The 20,341-nt window shown below is 47.2% G+C and overlaps 2 protein-coding genes across 2 annotated transcripts; one reads left to right on the top strand and one right to left on the bottom strand.

Moving 5' to 3' along the window:
* Nucleotides 1–8: 8 nt before the first annotated feature.
* On the top strand, nucleotides 9–1,539 carry LOC144169651 (uncharacterized). Its single transcript, XM_077698916.1, has 3 exons — nucleotides 9–69; nucleotides 164–204; nucleotides 1,220–1,539. Exons 1-3 carry the CDS (start codon nucleotides 23–25, stop codon nucleotides 1,444–1,446), a joined length of 315 nt encoding a protein of 104 aa, XP_077555042.1. The 5' UTR covers nucleotides 9–22; the 3' UTR covers nucleotides 1,447–1,539.
* Nucleotides 1,540–16,371: 14,832 nt separating this feature from the next.
* On the bottom strand, nucleotides 16,372–20,112 carry LOC144167564 (uncharacterized). The gene is made up of 5 exons (XM_077696791.1): nucleotides 19,988–20,112; nucleotides 18,812–18,871; nucleotides 18,083–18,095; nucleotides 17,945–17,985; nucleotides 16,372–16,693 (listed from the first exon to the last, which is right to left on the bottom strand). Exons 2-5 carry the CDS (start codon nucleotides 18,858–18,860, stop codon nucleotides 16,467–16,469), a joined length of 330 nt encoding a protein of 109 aa, XP_077552917.1. The 5' UTR covers nucleotides 18,861–18,871; nucleotides 19,988–20,112; the 3' UTR covers nucleotides 16,372–16,466.
* Between the last annotated feature and the right edge of the window lie 229 nt (nucleotides 20,113–20,341).

The raw sequence follows: 20,341 nt of genomic DNA, 5'->3' as shown, positions 1-20,341 counted from the left end.
GATTTTTTGAAAATAATAATCGATGTGCGTTTTTTTCTCTTTCATGTTTGCCTCAGACGGAGCTACCATGTAAGTAACCATTTTATTATCTTTGTTAACATAAATAACTCTTTATTTTTGGTCAATGGCATACATTCTGTATCTTCTTCGATTCTCGGAACAGGGCCCTATCAAGTATGCCAGAAAATTCAGCGATTTCGAAAGGTAAATTGATTTGTGTCATAATCTTCTTCCATTGGATGTACACATAGCGTACAACTTCGTTTAAAAACAAGCACTTTTGGCTTTCATTAGATGTGCACATAGCGTACAGCCTCGTTATAAAACAAGCAGTTTCGGAGACGGAATCCTTACAGTGATTTCCAGTTCTCGCTCAAATTTCTGCGCGTGCGTGAATGCATGCGTGGGCATTTCTTGTACACTTAAAAGCACAAGTCTGAACAAACGGTATTTCGGGGAACGAGATAACCTACTCGTGCAGCAGCTTTTTGAGAGGGAGACACAGCCGCCATGCGGAAGCCTTTTGCCTTGATCAGCGTGAAAGATGTTACTACCGCGTTCTTAATGGTATAAAGAGTTGTTACGTGGCGGCAGGACAAATACGACGAGCCATGGCTGATGGTGAACCGCTGCGTTTACATGGTGTTGCCACACAGCGATGTCATTTGTTTACAAAGGGCCATGACAGCTCCAGCAACAAGTTCGTGTCATTCTCTGTTACGTCCCGGTCGGTGATGGATCACCCGAAGCTAAAGCTATGCTCCATTGTACACTTTCGCTTTCCGTAACAATATTTATAGTGTGTAGAAATATTTCACTGCGAAGTAACCCTTTGGTGTTATGTGCAGGCTGGTAAATAAACCGCACCGGTGGAATTTCCTAAAATATCAGTTTAACCACCAATGGTATTATTCTAAATCACAATGATGAAATGTAAAATTTTCAATCGCGCTTACCCCAGCCGCACTTGCACGGTGATATTTCTAGCGAGATAATTTACCGTCACTTTATTTGGCATCGGTATTGATCAGCTCAGGACTAAAAAAACAATGCACGTGTGGGAATTTTTTCAGGCCACACAACAAAAACAAATACGCAGGTGGGAAATACCTACGGCTAGATATCATAGTATTTGAAGTGCTAGGAGCCACTGCATGCACTGTAGAAAGAGCAAATTTAACTCCAGTGGCACGGCTCTTTGTTTCTGCGAAACTTTCAGGAGAAGCAAGCCCAGCGCTAGAGAAGGCGGGAAAGGCCTTGGAGACCCTTGGGAAGGTTCTTCAGGGAGAAACTGGGCCTATGAGCAAGGAAGAGCTGCGGAACATCATAGCTGACCTGAAGAACATCGATGAAGAATACTTCATCGGGGATCTTTTTAACAAGATTGGTGATGCTGTAAAGTCGGTCGGGAATGTTGTCGACGAAGCCATCAAAATAGGAAAGTAATGAACACAGCCGGGTAGAATGAGAAAAGAATGCTCGCTTTTTTTGCACGCCACTGGCGCGCGTGTTAATTCTTAATAAAATTGTTCAACAACATTGGTGTCTTGCCTTTGCCGTTGAAATGGATGCACTGCGGAGAGATCCAGGAAACAATTACAAAATGTGCGGCTTTGAGAAGGCTTCGGGGGCTTTTGAAAGCCTTGAAACACCCTTTTTCATGGAGAAGGTGAAGTGCTTTCCATGTGACAGAAGTTAATACAGTGCAACCCTGATAATACGAATTTCAAGGGACCGCGCGAAAGCTTCGTTTGACCGGGGAGTCGGAAGACCGGGGTGCGTTTAATGCCGGCGTAGTAGACGTCTCAAGCGGGAGGGGGGCTAAAACTTATTTAGACTGCTATATTTAGCACGTTCTCATGTGATTTGAAAACCTCGAGCTGTAGGCGCCGGACAGCGCCCAGAGGGAGACACGGAGCCCGCAACACCCAGTGCCCCCTTCGGCAGATATGCGGAACACTGGGTCGGTCCCCGCAAGCCGGTACGCTGCTGGCTCGGGGGCGCTCTTCTTTTTGCAGCGCGGATGAAGCATATTAGACGCCCCGGTTGGGCTTAAAACGAAGCAAGAAATTGTAAAGTAATCCTGCCACATAGTGCATGTGAATGAATAAGGATTTATTCGGTTGAACTCGCGTATAGGAAGGCATATAAAGGCCGCATAGGAGTGATTCCCAGAAGAGAAACGCTTGTACAGCCTGCCTGCGGGGCAAACCTTTCTCAAGATCAGCATGTTTCGCTTCAAAAGAAAACGTAATTTATATTGTTCAATCCACAAAAGAGGAGGCTTTGTCTGCAAATATATCAGACGTAGAGCGATGTTTCCGCGCGGGGCATTCCATCCATGTGAGTGCACTTACATGCGACTGCAGAACTACTAACTGGACCACATGGGAGTTACATATAGGTCTTTGATCCGAATGTGATGCTCCATACATGTAACAGTATTAAATTCACGTCTGTTGGGGTATAGTGAAAGTGCGGGCGCTAATAAGTGCCCGCTTCGCCGAGAAACTTTTGGGCTTCCAGTTTAACCCAGTACGCTAGTTGCATACATGTAAACACGCACCGAAAAAAACTCTTCACGAGAAGGCTATCACAAAAAATTCCTTTGGGCATGGATGAAATGGGGGAAGGGTAAGCAGAACACCTAATAGGCGTATCGGAATAAATTGCGGAATATTCATATTCAGGTATTTTTTCTCTCTCCACGCCAACGGGTTCTGCAGGAGACCTCCGTTAAAAAGGAATAGTAGCGCTTTTATTACCGTAAACACCTCTGCAACAAAAGTCACCGGAGAAAAATTTAGTTCCCTGAGTACACTCGTTACTGGTCCAGAGTGACCGCAGTCACAACGGATGGGATAAATAAAATTTTCTTCCTCGTACTCCTCCCCGAACGCGAAAATTTTTTCCTGTGTACATATTGTTCTACTTTTATTGCGGCACGCCTTAGCTCTATTTTTCTTTCCTTTTCAGTTGCTTAGACAACAATTGCATTGTTTCTTTTGCAAGAAGAGGCGGTGATTTTATGCTATCTAAAAGCTCGCGAAACATTTGGGAACGTTAATGCCTTTAAGTGTCCTCGCCCCATATGTGGTTATATGTATTTATTACGGCGGTATAAGCACGTGGAATATTAGATGAAGCAGAGTAGAACCGCTGGGTGATAAAACTACAATGCTATAACTGTGCTTGGGGCCATCTTTGTTACCAAATTGAAAGCGCACTTATGTGTATTGACCGTTTGCTAACCAGCCTATTTACAAGCTTATCGTACACCACTGCAGCATGCAATCCGCTCGCTTAATGTGGGCCTTTCAAGATTCAGTAACCATGCTTGGTATCTGCGAAAAAAAAAACAGAGAAGAGGAATCCGCGGGAGAATACAAAGCCTTGAACACATGCTTCCCAGTTGTGTTAGCCTACGGCTCGGCAACGAGGCGACAGCATTTTATCAGCGCCCCGTTTTATTTAAAGGCTTCCCCCGACTATATAACATTTTGCATGACTTTGTTGCACTATGTAGTACATATACGGGCAAATAGCGTTATAACACACGTTCTTTGCAAAGTTGCATTCACGGGCGCTGAAGGCGGTCGGCGCGGCGGGACCGACCCAGAATTGCGCGTGTCTGTCGCGGCTGGCGCTGTGCTCGCGCGGCAAACTTCGCTATCCGGAGCATATAATCACAAGCTTAAAGAAAGTAACTTCTATTTTGTGCCTCCCTGCCCTTCCACGTTGTCCGAGCTAGCCCGCCAGTCAAGCGCGGCGCGCTACGCGATCCCCGTGCCACCCGGTGCTATCTATAGCTGGCCAGCCTCGCGCGCGATAGATAAGGCCGACGTGGTCGGGCAAACTGATAGGAGAAAAGGCGAGTGTGAAACTGCCAAGGCCAAGCGAAACGACGGTAGTACCAGACAGGGATGGAAAAAAGACGGCAAAGAAATAAGCGGAGCAACAACACCGCTTTGAAAGACACCAATAATCAGAAAGCAGAGAGAGGAGGAGATAGCGTTGTAAAAAGAAGAAAGATCGAGCGTGCCCGAAAAGCGGGTGGTTGGTCATTGCCTTAGGGTTGCGTCTTATGTGTTTGCACGCTCGTCAGCGGCTCGATGGGAGCTTCAAATTCAGTCCGCCAGCCACCTGAACTTAAAATTCTCGTGGTTGGCGCGTTGGCGTACTGCTGCCACGTGGGGTCGTCGAAAGTTAACCCCCGCTCGCTAGTACCCGCCTGCTTGCTTGCGTTGGTTCAGAAAGTTATCGGGCCTGTCTGTAAACCTTTGCGCATCAAGCAGCCTCAAACGGGGGTTAAGGATAACGAAAGGTCGAGATGATGCGGGGAAGCAGTGTAAAAGTTGGGGAAAACACCGGTTTATCCGCTCCAAGAGGCATAGTATGAAGCAGACCGCATGCACCCGAGCTTCATATTATTGGGGGTTTAATGCACTGTATTTATGGGGTGTTTGCCGGGACCGCGGTGATCCGTCGTAAGAAGCGGGTAGCCGTAAGTACGGGGGAGGTATCAGTGGGGTTCCACTGCATATATTTTCACATGTCAATTCAGAGCTTTATGTCGACATTAACAGCAAGTGTGTCAACATAGTGATTTTCTAGAGATCTCCGCCGGAATGGACACGTCCTTGTCGGGACACCATTGATTGGTAGTATCGTTCATAGTTCATAACATCAATACAGGAGGCACACCGATCACGCAGGTGTTCAGAAGTTTCCGAAATTGCGGTCGGGGGAGCGCTTGCATTTTGATCGCGATGTAACCCAGAATATGATATTTGCACGTCATTGAAAGTACATACTGGAATTGACCGACCTGTTGGTTCATGTATCGCGTGGCTAGAAGTACTACAAACCTTCGAGGAAGTCAAAGAAATAGTGTCCGCTTGACGTTTCATTACAATCGCTAAACAATGCAACCAAATTACAACTGTTGAATTGTATTATTTATTGCCCTAACTTGCAGGCATTTTATAATCTATGTACGCATGTAGTGTTGGTGGGCACAAGAAAATATCACGGTGATAATTAGTAGGCATATCGTTGAAATAGTGCCTATCTTCACAATTACCCTGTTACCTTTAAATCTGTCAAGAGCTGTGGTGCCCAAGTGTATGTAATATTTGCGTGGTGCGGTCTGTTCGGCGGCTCGCCTATTGCAGGGCATGCTGTTTGCATTGACCCTTTCCACTCTGGTCATTCCACATTATCAGGAAAAAAATTTCAAGTATTTTTGTAATTAACATTGCTTTTTGAATAGAGCCACAAATTAAACCATATTAATCGAAAAGAACCGTCAAAATTATGATCACCGGCTAAGACATTCCGCTACTCGACGGGGCGGTCCTGAACATACACAACTTTCCCACAAATTTTCACGAAGCCCATCCCATTGGCTCACCGCCACTGTTGTGCTCATACAGCCTTTCGTCATCACGCTTGGCTGGGATTCCAAGCAAGTAAAAAAAAAATTTCAAATAAAAAACAAGTAACACAAGCAACCGGAATTGACGAAGACCACCGAAGGCACTCGAACCGAAGATCGTCTTCATCATCAAGGCTTGCGTCATCATTACTAGTTGGGTCCTCCCCGATGTTCAGTACCGTTGCCTCCAGATGGCCAACAACGTGATAAATAATGTATAACAATTTCCTAATCGAGTCTTTTTCATCGAGAGCACGCTTAACGAAGGTTTTTACTGTGGAACAGTATACAGGGTGATCAAAGTTAATTAAGTCGACAGGTTTTTTTTTTTTTTTAAATAGGCGCTTAGACTTACGCGAAGGCTACCTCTACAGGGAGGTTAGGCGCCCAGGGGGACACATAATTAGGAGGTAATTATTGATGTAGGTGGCTTAATTACCTAAAATTGATGAATCAACTTTTTAGTGGCAGCAGTAAGCAGGCATGCTTGTATTGAAAAGTTGCACGCAATCGTGTTTCTATGCAGTTTCATTCGGCAGAATTCTGCTAGCGCATCCGTACTCCCAGATATTGAACTGCGATGTTTAATTGCCGCTCGCATGATTACGCACGCTAGAAGTCAAGACGGGCGCGTAGCTCCTCCCTTTTGTTCTGTGTTTCGATAACTGTTCCGAGTACTGCAGATTGCGATAAGGCCAGCCAAGAATGAATGGGCGCCAGTTATCACTTTTGCCTATGCCTCCACCCCTTTGTCGAACTAAACACCCTACACAGCAGGCACGTCCCAAAAGGGGGGAGACTGTGGGGGGGAGGAGGGGGGGGGGGGGCGCCGGTGCAGACTGTTGTGCATGCATAATCATACGAACGGCAATTAAACTTTGCCGTTTGATATCTCGGACTACGGATGCGCTAGAAGAATTCTGCCAATTGAAACTGCCTAGAAGCATGATTGCGTCTAACTTTTCAATACAAACATGCCTGGCTACTGTAGCCACTAAAAAGTCAATTAATCAATTTTAGTTAATTAAGCCTCAGAAATCCATAATTACCTCCTATTTATGTGCCCCCCTGGGCGCGTAAACTCATTGTAGAGGTGGACTTCGCGTAAATCTAAGCACCTATTTTAAAAAAAAAATTCCCGCGCCTTCCCGCGAGGGGAACACGAGTAAATGCAGAGCATTGGGGCCTCAGTACTGATTGAAGGCAGTGTTGCTTCCATCGCTTCTTGCGTGATGCTGGAGTAGCAGACACGAGTAAACGTGGGCATGAGCGTCAACCAAGGAAGGAAGGAGCAACGCAGTGACTGAAACACGAGCGACCGCTAGCCGCTATATTTGCAGCGCGCGCAGTAGAGGGAGAGCAGTACGGGGGGGAGAGCGCGCATGCGCAAGCAGCGCGCGCCCTTCCACGACCCACCGCGCTGCTATCACGCACCTGTTAGGCCGAGACCGCGACAGAGCGAACGGGCTGACTACGACGCATGCGCGCGCCAGCTGCTGTTGAGAGAGAGGAGGGAAGGAGAGGCGCACCTGCTGCGGACGCGAAACTGTTGACACCGTCCGACGCAGGAACAGGCGAGGCTAAGAAATGCTCTGCATTTAAAAACCTGTCGACTTAACTTTGATCGCCCTGTATATGCCTCACCCACCCAGTTTTCATTCCGGTGAAGCCGACAACTTATTCGGCGCTGCCAACCACTCCTTCACAACGGTTATCGCAACAGTTGTTCCCCCCGCCATCACCGATGCCTTTTTCACAAGTTGTGTAATCGGCTAACGGCGGCCGTAGCGCCGTTCTCGGGTGATTGCAGAGAATCAACAGCAGCACGAATGGGTGTAAAAAATTAAAGCCGTTCCGTTCTATGTAAAAGGAGTCGGAAGTGCGGACCAGTGATTTGCCAAAAAGGGGCTGTAGCGCCGTTATCCTTTCACTGCTACCACCCAACGCATTTCAAATTTTCCGCCTTCGCAGACTCACGCGCCCCCTGCCTGAAACTGTGCTATAGCGGGAACTCTATTCTTTTTGTTCTTGCTTTTCCTGCCCCACATCCCGGCGTTGCACTGCCACTTTTTTTTTTTTTTTTGCTTACTATCGTAAAAACTAAGGCAACGAGCGTTCCTAACTAAATGAAAGCAGGCACCGCGGGTTAATTACGTGAATTTTCCCTCAAATATACCTACAGTTTCCTTTGCGCTAAACACCGGGGAAATGTATGAGAAGCTCCAGCGGTTCACGAGTTTCGAACGCTTATAACTATATAAACCGCTTGGCTTTCGAAGCCTCTGGGTTACGACGCGACGACAGCCACTACGACGGAACGCCGTGTGGCTGTACTTGGGTCCTGCGAGCGAGCTACGACGACAAGGCGAGCCCCTAAAGTGCTCTGCTCATAAAACGCCCCAAAGTCCCGCCTCCACCACCGCCGTGTATGTAGCCCCGGCCGTTGCCGCCTCACATTACACCTCTTCCACTAGCTGCGGGTCCCTGCCGGTTGAAAGCAACTTCCCCATTGGAACTCCAGCGTGAGCACATAATATTTTTTTGCCTTGAAAGCCAATTAGCTTCAAACCATGACCAAGTGGTCGTAGTTCTTCAGGCAGGAGAATAAAAGAAGGTCGTAGTCTGGCCGCATAAAGTTTTTCTCTCCCTTCGCTGGTGTTTTTCACGCCTAATTATGTGCCCATCCCCGGATGCCGGCTTAGGCGTGGACGGGGTGGGGGTGGAGGTAGGGGGCATGCACGCACAGCAGGGCTTAACAGGGCTTAACGCCGCTACCGATGACATACCCGTTCTGGAGGTGGGAGATGGAAACATGGGAGTCTCAGGGTTCAATGCGGCTTGTCAGCTGTCATCAAGCGGTTTGGGTCAGGGTAGGTGGTTTGCAGAGACAATAAGATGCCTATGACTGGGCGACTCCCACGTGAGGCCTTCGGTGTTAACTAAAGGTGAGGCCTTCGAGGTGTGAGGCCTTCGAAGGGTGAGGCCTTCGAGGTGTTAACTCAATATGGGACGGACGCATGTAGTTCGCCTAGCGGAAGAAGAGCGGAAACTGAAGAAGCGTCAGCACGCAGAGAAGCGTCAATGGGCGCAAAAACAACAAAAAATGCGTCCGCCGCCGTTCCCACTCAAAGTTCCAGCTGGCCGAGTAGCTGCGAATCCCTCCGCGATAGACAGCAACGCGTGAAACGCCGACGTGGGAAAATATCACTTGTTCAGCTTCAAAAGGGATTCCAGAACGGCATGTTCTGCAGTGTATTTCACTTCTAAGCACCTGCTCATGATCGGTTGACGGTTTATGCGTACACGGGTTGGCACTGGACGGAGGGGGGGGGGGGGGGAGGGCGGGGGGACTTGCATGCGCAGCTAAACATTTCATGCCCTTACTGATGACATGTCCATTTTTGGAGTGAGGTTTAGGAATGGCCGTCAAACAGCCCAATGCCATTGGTCGGTTGTCTTCAGCGGTAGAGTGGATTGGGTTGGCGTGTTACACAAACTGTAAGAGGATTACTACGCCAGAGAGAAAGAGTCAGCTGTACGTTTGTACACTGATAAAGCTCAGATCTTGTCCAAGTTTCATTCAGGTAATTGACTGGGAAGTATGGTCAAGTCGTAAATTGTTTTGTGCACTCCGTGAAGGGCGTGCGGCTTCGCAAGCCCTCCGTTTTCACAGAGTCAAACGGCACTAATTTTTTCACTTCCGATCACTCACTCGCCCCATCTCTTACCATACGTATGACTCCACATCTTGCGTCTAATCAATCTGTCCAGTTTTCCCTGCCCCCAAACATTTGATGTGACCTCAAGGCAGCTCTGCTGGGTTCAACAGGCGGTAATATAGGGGCAGGAACACTGAGATTCGGTAAGACCGCTTAGGCTCTAAGGCTTTGTGTTCATTTTCAACCAACGTCATGAGCTCAGCCTTCTATGTCCGTCCGTGCTCCGTTCAACACCCTTGGCACAAAGCCTGTCGTGTTCTCCTTATCAGGCTATTCGTGAGTGGCAGCTTATCCGGCTTCGTGGAATGATAAGAGGCATTCGTCTAACGCTTCCTGGTGAGGCGAGGCATCAATTTCTCAGTGAACCAGTTTTGGGAGCGTTCCCCAGAATATTTTTCTAGACGGTTCCCTCATGTTTTCTTTGATCGAAATACTTCCCTTGCGGCTTCAACAAAGCCACTTTCATAACCCAAGTGGGTCACAATAACCATGCGACCTTTGCCTCTAGGTATATGTAAGCCCGTCGACAGCCCGGATCGACTAGGCCCGTCACAGACAAAACAACCCGTGGTGTGAAGTCCTCCGTGACTGTTTGACTGACTGGCATTCGCCGACTTGTCGTACGTGTCAAAAACTACCTATCTCGGCCTCGCAAGACGGCAAGGGGTAGTATATCGGGCCGGGCTTGGTTGTTATCTGTTTGTGGCTGACTGACTTACGCTGTGAAAAAAGTGAATGAGACAGGGAAAGAACATCCAGCTTTGGTAAGTGTGTTTGTTAAATCAACACATAATTTATGCATTTTTTTATTTCGACAGTCCATTTTATATTTTTAGCCATGTTTTGTTTTGTAAAATTTGTCCGACCAATTATCTCTATTTATGCTGTTACAACGATTAAATGCGCTAGTGCCACCTATTCTGTATTTTCGTGCGAATGCCGGGCTTCACACAGTTTGTCCATTTCGCTAATTATATTCGTTTTTCCAATGTTCTTTCGTGCTTTTTATATTACTCTTAAATTTTTCTAGATATATGAGAAGCATATTTCTGATTTCGTCAGTTCATGTTGGTGAAATTTTTATTTGTTTCTTTTTTTTAAATTCTGTTCGACCATTCACGCCAATATAACGATTAAAATATGTTACTTCGGGCGTATCTGCAGTTTTCTGAAAATGCAGGGCGTTAGACGGTGAGGTACTCTCGGCCGCAAAAGTTCGAGGGATGCGGAGTGCATGGCCAAGGGGCGCAAATCTGAATTGCTGCGCCATATGCCGTAAGAGATCGAGGCTTAAGAAACTTCCCCGCGAAGGGCCCTATCCTCGACTACACAAATTCACAGTGAATTCGCCATGTTTTTTTTTTTTTTTTTTTTGCGGAAGCACAACGTAGGCAATCAGTGACGTGATGCACGTATAGCTATGACGACATGCAGTGTAATTTGACGCTTCACTTAAAGATCACAATTAGGGTATCAAATATTGCATATAAAAGATATAGAAACACTTGGCATGTGTTATGAAAAATAAGACAGCAGCTGAAGCTGGCAAAAGAAACACATTGCTTCAGGTCAGATTTGGTGTCAGCACCACAAGGCGATCAACTAACGTTGATCCAAAACGGAGTGAAAGGGGGATGTTGAGCTAAACATCACACAATCTTTTTTACTGTATCGATTTACTTCTTTCAATCGCTTTTAGTGGCATAGTTGATCTCTCTGCTTCAATGCGAGCTTTGTTGCGTTATAATCTTCCCGGCCGCCACTGCCGCCACGCTATCATCTGCTACTATGGTACATGTTTAAGGCGTGATCACATAAAAAGACGGCAGCGACCATCGCTTTTATGACACATAGGAGCAGCGAACCGATAACCGCGGAGCGTACCGATGTCGCAGACTCACTTATTCGTCTAGCTCGACTTAAATCAGCGCCGTAATGCATAAAATAGTCAGTTTTCTCATGAGTTCGATCATGTGACCCAGCAGCTTACTAGGAGGTGTGTGGACAAATGTCATGCATGGGTTCTCAATGTCATGGAAAGGCTTGTACCGCCCTCTTATGTTGCTGTTACGCCAAACAATTTTTTTTTTATTTTATTGCCAAACGTAAAATCGAACTAGGCACGTTATTTTTATGCTCCGTACTCGCTGACTTGGAAACAGTCAAAACCGTGGTCAAAACTATTAGCTCTTTCGGCAGAAAGCAACTTAAATCGTGCGTCATGCGAAACTGCGCCTGCTGCAAATTCACAGGGATTTCACGCCGCCGAAGGGCGGCGAAATTTTTTACCCTATTTTACGGTGACAGCAGCCGCCAATTTCAAGCTGTTACGTAACATTGCGTCACTTTTCCGCAGGCTGAAGTTGCGAATGTTGCCGTGTTCGTTCCCGCCAACGGTTTAAATCACGTCACACCTTCTCAGCCAATCACTAGCGAGTGCGTGACATAGAAGCCGTATTGTTGTTGAATAGCAAAGACAGGCGTACGTTGCCATGTCCGCTGCGTTTAGTCTAGTTTTTGAAAAATCCACGGTCCAACACCAAATCTGGGCTTGTGCAGAGGACCCATTCCTTCCAATTAATTCTCCTGACCCGTGGATGGAGGTGTTGGGCTGCTCGGACCCCCAGCTCCCGAAGGAGTTTGTGCGGGTCGTGCCACCACGCTCTAGCCATTTATGTAACTAAAGTTATTTCTCTATCTGTCTCTTATTGTCGGCCAAGAATTATACGCTTTCAGTAAAGAAAAATAAGGCAAACTTTAAAACTGGGGCCCGTAAACGTCATGACACGTTAAAATGACGTAGTTACACACAACCGCTTAGTCAACCAGCAGCACGTGACCAAATGACGAGGTCGCGGGTTCGATTCCCGGCCGCGGCGGCTGCTTTTCCGATGGAGGCAAACGAAAAAACGCCCGTGTGTACGAAATTTAGGTGCACGTTAAAGACCCCCAGGGGGTCAAAATTAATCCGGAGCCCTCCACTACGGCGCGCCTCATCGCCTGCGTTGCGTCCGCGCGTTAAACCCCACAATCGAATCGAAGTGTTCAACAGTATATTGACAACATTGATCATGAACAAGATCTACCTCTGCGGCAGAAGACGTTATGGACGACCCGGCCGTTACACTAATACAGGGCAATTTGGTCGACAAAATAGGATAGCAGAGGCCTATGCGCCATGACCAAGAAGACGTATACCGCATTAGAAATATAGCTTAAGAACATCGCAATCGACCGCGCATTTGTGGATGCTGTGATCGGAAAAAAAGTCCAGAAAACCAGAAAGCATCTTTGCGCTATTATTTATAGCAACCCGAGCAAACGCAAACAACGCTTTCGGGAACTCTTCAGTAAGGCAAGCGCGCATGCAAAATGGGCCAAATTGCTCGTGTGCAGCAATTGTAACGCGGCAGACCAGTCTTGGGGTTACATCAAAGGCAACCCGAAGGGCAAGAACCTAGCGGAGGACGCGGTCGACAACGGATTTGTTCTAGTTACGGACCCGTCCAATCCAACCATAACCTGAAACTCCTTGTCCCGGGGCCCCACGCCTGAGGTCACCTTCGTTAAGAACATTTTTTAGGAAGATGTAACGTGGAGGAATACCGGCACGGACCTAGGCAGGGTCACGCCATTGTAGAGACCAGCATCAGGTTACAGACACCAACGCCAGAAATACGAAAGAACCACTGGGTCGACTAGGAAGCATTCCGGATGCAGGGGGCCGAACGAGCAGAGGAAGAAATCAAGGACATCAGCGCCTGGATAGAAAGAGTCACCAGTGACGCTAAGGCGGTCATGACGGAGATTATAACAGACAACGACAGGATCGATGGAGTCGACAGCCGGCTAGCCCGCCATCTTGAGGCCAAGCGATTTATATGAGAACTACGGATAAAGCAAAGACTTAACAAGAGACTGCGCAAAAAGGTTGCGGAGCTCAATCGCAAAATCGAGGAGCACAGCCCCGTGCTCAGCAACCAAAAATGGAATAAAATTTCCAACGCGCCAGACGGCCAAATGTATAATGGAAAGACTTGGAATCTGTCCGGCCACCTCTTGGACGATCCGAAGACAAAATCTCACCAATGGGACGGACTAGCGAAATTTATGCTTCGGGAAATCGAAGAAAAGCGAGCGATGGCGGGGGTGCAGCAGCTACTCGTGAAATACATCCCCAACTCGCCGAAGGTAACGCCCAGCGTCTATCGAGGCAAAACGAACGAGAAGAAATTGCCACAGCCATCGCCGCTACAACTGGCTCCGAATTCCTCACAAGAATAACCGATTCCCAGCAAGTCTGCCGTAACATTCAACGTGGGCGCATCTCACTTCCCACATTTCGCATACTCGCATCGATGAATCCCCTCCCCGAGCTGTACATCGTCTAGACCCCTGGCCACTCGTCCCTCGAGGGAGATGAGTCGGCTCACGCCGCTGCCCGCGCCCTTCCGCACCGGGCATTTCCCTCAGGAAGAGAACCCACAGTCCAGCGTCCTCCATCTCCCGCTTTTCCATCACGCTACCACGACATCCTGCACCATTATCGCAACTCCGCCTCAGTTTGCCTCAACCTCAACCTCAACTAACAAAGGGGGAAGCAGTCATCTGGCGTCGATTACAAACAAACACCTATTGCAACGCACCCATCCTCCACGTTATCTCACATACCCAATACAACCGCACCTTTCAGTTCAGCCTCTCTCCTAATACCATCTACCACATTGTGTGGGCCTGTCAAAACACCCCATCGCTTACCCCGAATCCCAGACCTTCCCCAGAGAAGTGGGAGGGCCTGCTGACCAGCTTCCGTCACGCTGACCAGAACTTTCTGGTCACCCGTGCCAGGGCTGCAGCCAAGGCGCAAGGGTACCTAGACTGAGGCGAACCCACTCCACCGAGTGACGGCTCAACCACCACCGTTTGCTCCATCAAATGTTTATTTTCTCTTTCTCTCTCTCTCCTTTTTTTTGGGGGGGGGGGATTCTCATCACGGGCCAAAAAAGTCGCCCTGACGGTGAAAAAGAATTCGCCGTCGTAGCCGCTTAGGTGGTAGTAGTAGTACTAATAGTAGTTGTATGAAAATTCGATGAGTTCAAAAGTAAGAGTGATTCCCTAGTACGGGAATCCCAGGGATGACCGTATGACCCCTGTCCTCTATGCGAGTAGTTGGTGGACGTCGAGGAAGTCGCAACTAATCAGGTTCTTCAACAGCTGATGAAGGGAGATGAGGTAAGGAAAGGGTGAGAGGTCGGGGTTGTGCACACACACTTGAGCGATCGCACTTGACAAGGAGGTAAGTGTCGCCATGGGAAGAACAGCCCATGCGGCAGGTCTTCATTACTAACAGCCTTTGACAACGTCGGCCTTTGCACCTGTAGAATTTAAAAAAAGAAAGATACGCATAACTCATGCAAAGCGGCGAGGGTTATTACTAGGCGCAGCAGTTCGATGATGAGGATTTCGAGCTACACTTCAGAAAGAATCGGTCCATCTAGTGGACAGCAACAGAATACTTGAGGTGTGCACACACCAGATGCTGAATCTGCTTGCAGTAACGTGGATGCACCAGATTTATCAATAAATCGCATTAAGACGTAAGCATAACCCCCGACTGAGCCTGTAGATCCTTCCGATAACCTGAGCAGTCTGAGAGAATCATCTACTAGAGCCATGCAGGGCAAGGCCAGTCAAAGGTTTAATTAAACTGTGTCATAAGGTCATACGGGCCACCACTCGAATCTGTCAACAATTCGGCCATGAGAGCAGCAACTGGCCTACCAGCCCTCACCCCCATCCCCATTCTCCAAAAGGAAGCACAGCTGAACTCATTTGATGAATAAGTTCATCAACATCATCAAGCCCACCTGCCAAAAGCAAGCCCTAAACACAAACACCACTGCCCACGCAGCCTACATGACCAATTACCCAGCCCCACAGTTATCTAACACTACCATAGTAACTCCGTGGAAGTTCCGCCAATTAACAGATCCGCGACCTGTTGCCCGCATTCATACCCGAATGGCTGGTGCTCCGGATCAGCTTTCTCTAAACATTGCTGCCACTTCCTCTACGGCAATGTTTGTCAACACCAACGCACCAGATACGCTGCACCATGCGCTGTAGTTTGCCCGGACATGGCTCCCGAACCTATGACGTGCACCTACGTCACCACAGAAAAGCGGCCATCCACCCAAGCAGAGCTCCTCACAGTGCGGGATGCTGGGCTGCGCTTAACTGAACTTTTTCCCGGCTTCAACCCAGTCTGACATCTACACTCATTAATCCCCTGCACTTCGAGAGCTTCCAAAAACGTTTACGTCTTACGAACTTGTGCTACAAATCCAAGATATATTTGACAATAGAATAGTTACAAATCTCAGATATAGCCGTGTTCGGGTGCTATGGCGTTAACGCAGCAGCCTCCAAAATGGAGGCTGCAGATGTTAGTAAGCATTTTTTGTGTGTGCAAAATCCCGCTTCCATTGCATCCTTCCCAACAGCTATTCCTCTCCCCAGTGGAAAAGAACGTCGTCGGCGTTCCGCACGCGCACTCATACCACCTGCAGTACTGATCACCTTGGCGGGTTGTCCCGATTAGATGAGCTCATATTCCAACGACTTCGCTGGGGGGTGGCCCTCACCCCGGCTGTGATGAGGACCTGGACACCTCAGTAACATCTACCCCTTTAACTCGACGTGCCCCTTGTACCGCACTCCCGCTGAGCAGGCTCCAGAAGAGGATTTAGTGGGGAGCTGTCCTGCACTGCAAAGACTACGCCTTGTGCACATCACCTCCTTCGGCCCGGCAATGGCTTTCCCCCCGGTCTTCGATTAGAAGAAACAGGTCCCCATAACGGCCATCTTCTCCTGTTTCTTAGGAAATGCGAAATCCATATGTATATAAAGCTTTCGTTATGCTTGTTACCAAATTCTGCAGTGGAAAGGTGTTTTGTTCAAGAAATTTCGGTTGAGCGCTCACTGAACCAGTCATTCATCCTGGCTGTGAAGGTATTCAACGGGATATTAAGATAAAAAACCTGGAAAACTAATTACAGCAGACTAACCTGGAAACAACTTCTCTCCGTTGTTAAACGCTAGCGGTTTAGGTTCTTTGAAACGCCACGAAAGCTTGTTATTGCTGCACTGTTGGGCAAAACGTTTTGCGGGTCTCTCCATGTTGCATCATTTTACATGACAAATACAAGGCATAACTGAAGTTTCAGCATTTTATTTCAATGAACTAGCCCCCTAGCGGCGCAGATAACTATTTGAACATTGTATTCATTCAATACCGGCTGATCTCCTTACTATCGGCCGAGGTTAATGGCTTCGTCGAAAGCATCGCCGACGGTCTTCACAGCTTCGGCAATCTTTTTTAAGAGCGAGCCGATGAAGTATTCTTCGCCGATGTCCTTCAGGTCAGCTACGGTTCTCTGCAGCTCTTCGCTGCTGATTGATCCAGTTTCTCCCTGAAGAATCTTCCCAAGGTTCTGAAAGGCTTTTCCCGCCTTCTCGAGCGTTGGATTAGTCTCTCCTGAAAGTTGCGCAGAAAAACAGCACATGTATCACTTGAATTGCCTTATGACTATATTGAATTAGGTCTTGGGTGAACTACTAAGATAATTGACGATAGGTATTTCAAAGTTATACTTTCCTTTGTTTGTTAAGGGTAGCCGTTAGTATCTTTTACACGTAGATTGCTTTTGAGCTCAATTTGTTCTCTATCAATGTCAAGCAAAGTATAGTGACACGTGCTGGAACTAAAAAATGCCCTAAAGATTACTATACTTCTTAAGGCGAAACTTGGGAGCAGCGCGAACTGCAGTCTTCTCGATCACGGCGCATATTTCCTGTGTCTGAGGAAATGATCGCGTTAGCTGTGAACGCATGGTGGCGCGCATTACTCTGCCGTTACATCGCAGCGCGTCACCCCCGCCGGCGACCATGTTGTCGCATATCGTGTTTGAGCTTCCCATTAAAATGTCACGTAGAACGGTAGAGCCACGCACGGAGTAGTAGCGTCTGCCGAAAGTGTGAGGGGGAGGCAGTGACAGAGATGGCGCCATAGCAGCGCGTGCCGCCCTTCTCTTCGCAATTTCGCATGACGCGCCGACGAGCGTATCGTGCAGGTTCACCATTCTGCCCTATCAGCATTCTGCTCTCCCCATTTTCCTCTGGTTTTTACTTCCTGCCTTCTTTCAGTCGCTGGGTTAGAGCGCCGACATTTTGCCGTCGCCGCCGCCAAACCAAGCCCTAGTCGCGGACGCCAAAGTGATTGCGGACTGAAACGGCGCGACGGAAAAGAAGGCCTTAGAAAACTGGATAACTTATTCTTTTCCCTTGGGAGGTTTCGCATTTCACCGCTGTCAGTCACACTGGTATTTGCTGGCATTCGACTGGAGCAGGCTCATTTCGAATCGTAACGGGATAGTGCATTTAAGGGGATTCTTGAACCCTTCGATCTCTTTATGTATCGTGCAAGACTTCCTTGTGACACGCTTGCAGTCGCATAAAAACAGAAAACGTTAAACCACATTGTCTGTTTTCTGCTTACGAAACTTGGCGGCTACACTAGGTTATCTTCTTCTTACAATAAAAGGTCCTGTAGATTTTTTTTTAGATATGCACGAAATGTCCTCGTGGAAGCGCACGCACCATCCGGCGATATTTGAGGGTGGGTGGATACCACACTATAAGCCTTTCGCATATAAAGTGCTTGTTTTTTAAGGACGTATGTCGCTACTTGGACAAGTTATGAATGAATACAGTGACAGAAAAGAATTACCTTTCGAAATGGATGAACTCTCTGGTACATGTGGTACGGGCCTGTTTCAATAATAAAAAAGAGAAATGTATGACTCTGCTACAAAAGAAGTACTGTTTTTTTTTTGTATCCACGAAGAACTCCTGATTAGGTACTTACAGAATGGCTCCATCTTAGGCGGGCATGAAACAAAGAGAAAAAAGCGTCAATCAATAAAAAAATGTCATATAAAAGGAATCGCTCTTAATAAACAACCACTGTCGAAAATCCATGATTCGAACGCTCTGCTTGGCGTAAGTCAACGCCACACAATCAAATTTCACGTAAGCTTGCATGATTCACGTCATTGAGCTTAACTGCTTCCCTTTTTAAGTACACTTCTCAAAGTACAACGTGTGGTACAACCTACTGTTGGCATGAGAGGAAATGTAGGCACGAATTTTTAAGTGCTTTCCGAATTCGCAGGCTCAACAGAGCGACGGCCTGAACAAAAGGGAAGCAACTATGAGCCTTTCCCAACACAGAGGAATATATACCTCGATTATAGGTGAATTGGTCATGTATTTAACAGCAAGCCTTCGCTGTGTTTATACAGCTCACTGTGGTTATTTCTTTAGAAGTCTTAGTTTTCTTACTTCTAATATTAACTAAGTTGTTTCGATCCCGCCATGGTAAACATCGTTATTATTTTACTAATTTTAAAATTATTCGCATATTTATGGGGCAAACGCGGTCTGCTGCCAACAATTTTACAATTCCTTGCATCTGCTTTTAATCCGGTGCCCGTCAAAGCTGTTAACCGACCTGCCGAGATATCGCGGGAAATCCCCAGGGCTACGCTTAAAATTTCAAATTGCGACGCCCATAATGCAGAGCGCGTGAACTCACAGGAGAAAGCGACGACGGAGAGCAGGGTGAGCAGCAGGCAAGCCTTCATGATGAATCGGGCTGCAAGAAGGGAGAGGCCGAGCGTCCGGTTAAAGCTAGACAGAATGAAGAGCCTTTATCGTCATTATAGTTTTTTGTAGTTACAGAAGCGTCGAACCCACGGGCTTGTCCGCTCATTCTTATCTTGCCAGTATTCTCAAAGAACTCACGAGATCTATCAAAATGTTAAGTAAGTATGCTTCGTATGCCGCTATATTTGGATGGGCATAATATATTAAATTTTCCAGAGCCCACTAACATTCTTCGACTTTGTGTCGACGTGTGGACATTTTGAAAAGCCAGGCTTGCAAACCGCTATGCTGTTGGCGACATAATGCGTGAGCTTTTCCTTGGGCATGAAGAGCAAAGGTATTTTCTTTCTTCAGCTTCGCGTACAGCCTAAAAAAATCCGCTTGGTGGGCATCAAAAAGTGCTGCTTTCAATGAAAAGGACCAGTTTCGCTTACAGTGTTACTTGTGCTAAGGCTATTCCTGCTTTAACCACAGATTACTTTTTGAGAAATACGCTGCCTCCAGTAGTACCATGTCCTGGTGAGATGATGACAGCTGTTTAGAGGAGACCATATACGATTTTTTTTGCGCTCGCTGGTGGGAGCGCTGATTAGCCAAGAATGCTTGCGCCATAGCTGCCCCGCACGCACGAGACTCCGGTACATCATTTCGATGTAAGCTTTAACCCAGCCAGTAGCGGAAGTCTCCCGGCTGAAATGAGAAAACCTGCCTTCCATAATCTCAAGGGTTTTCTTATATAAAACTGACGTAAACAAAAATATTCCACCGAACCTTAAACGACGGTGAAGCGAGCTGAAATCACTTTATTCAGCTATATAGATCACCATTCACTCAAATATAAACGTAAACACAATCCCTAGGTCCAAGAATGTGCATTAGAAACGAATATTACAAATTACGTCACAGTAAAAAATACGATTGAAAGCAACACACTATCCTGAAACTAAGTACCCTTTTTATTATGTACGGTGAGATGTTATAAGTTGGCATGTGCCTCTCGTAGGAAACGATTGAAATATATTTGAATATACGGTTTCTATTGGCTTTTTGGCGGTACGACCGTCGCGTCATAACGGCCAGTGGAAGAAAAAACTTTGTTACTCACTTGCTTCTTTCCGAGAGTTCGCAGAGCTCCTGAATCAAGCTGTTCTTGTTGTGCCCTTTTATACTGCAAGCAACCTGTTTTTAAAGCCAGCTTACGCAGTCTGGATGATTATGCGTATCATTCCTGAAACCCCCAGACAATTGTCTAAATGCTGCAGTGCCCTGATTACATATTTTCGACACAAAAGAATGCTTCGGTCGTGCTCTCTTAATGGTATCTTGTAAACGCTGACAGGCAAGGAATCCGCGTTTAAATCGCGGGCACATACCACGGATTAGGATAACGAGCGCGCAAACAAATTTTCGAGGTCATGCGTTGTCCACGAGGTCCACTGCTTCATTGTCGACAGAAAAG

Source organism: Haemaphysalis longicornis, unplaced genomic scaffold (assembly GCF_048455015.1).
Source record: "Haemaphysalis longicornis isolate Haplotype H1 unplaced genomic scaffold, Haemaphysalis longicornis Haplotype H1 scaffold_2, whole genome shotgun sequence".
NCBI classification, from domain to species: domain Eukaryota; kingdom Metazoa; phylum Arthropoda; class Arachnida; order Ixodida; family Ixodidae; genus Haemaphysalis; species Haemaphysalis longicornis.
This window is presented reverse-complemented; position numbering and strand designations above follow the sequence as displayed.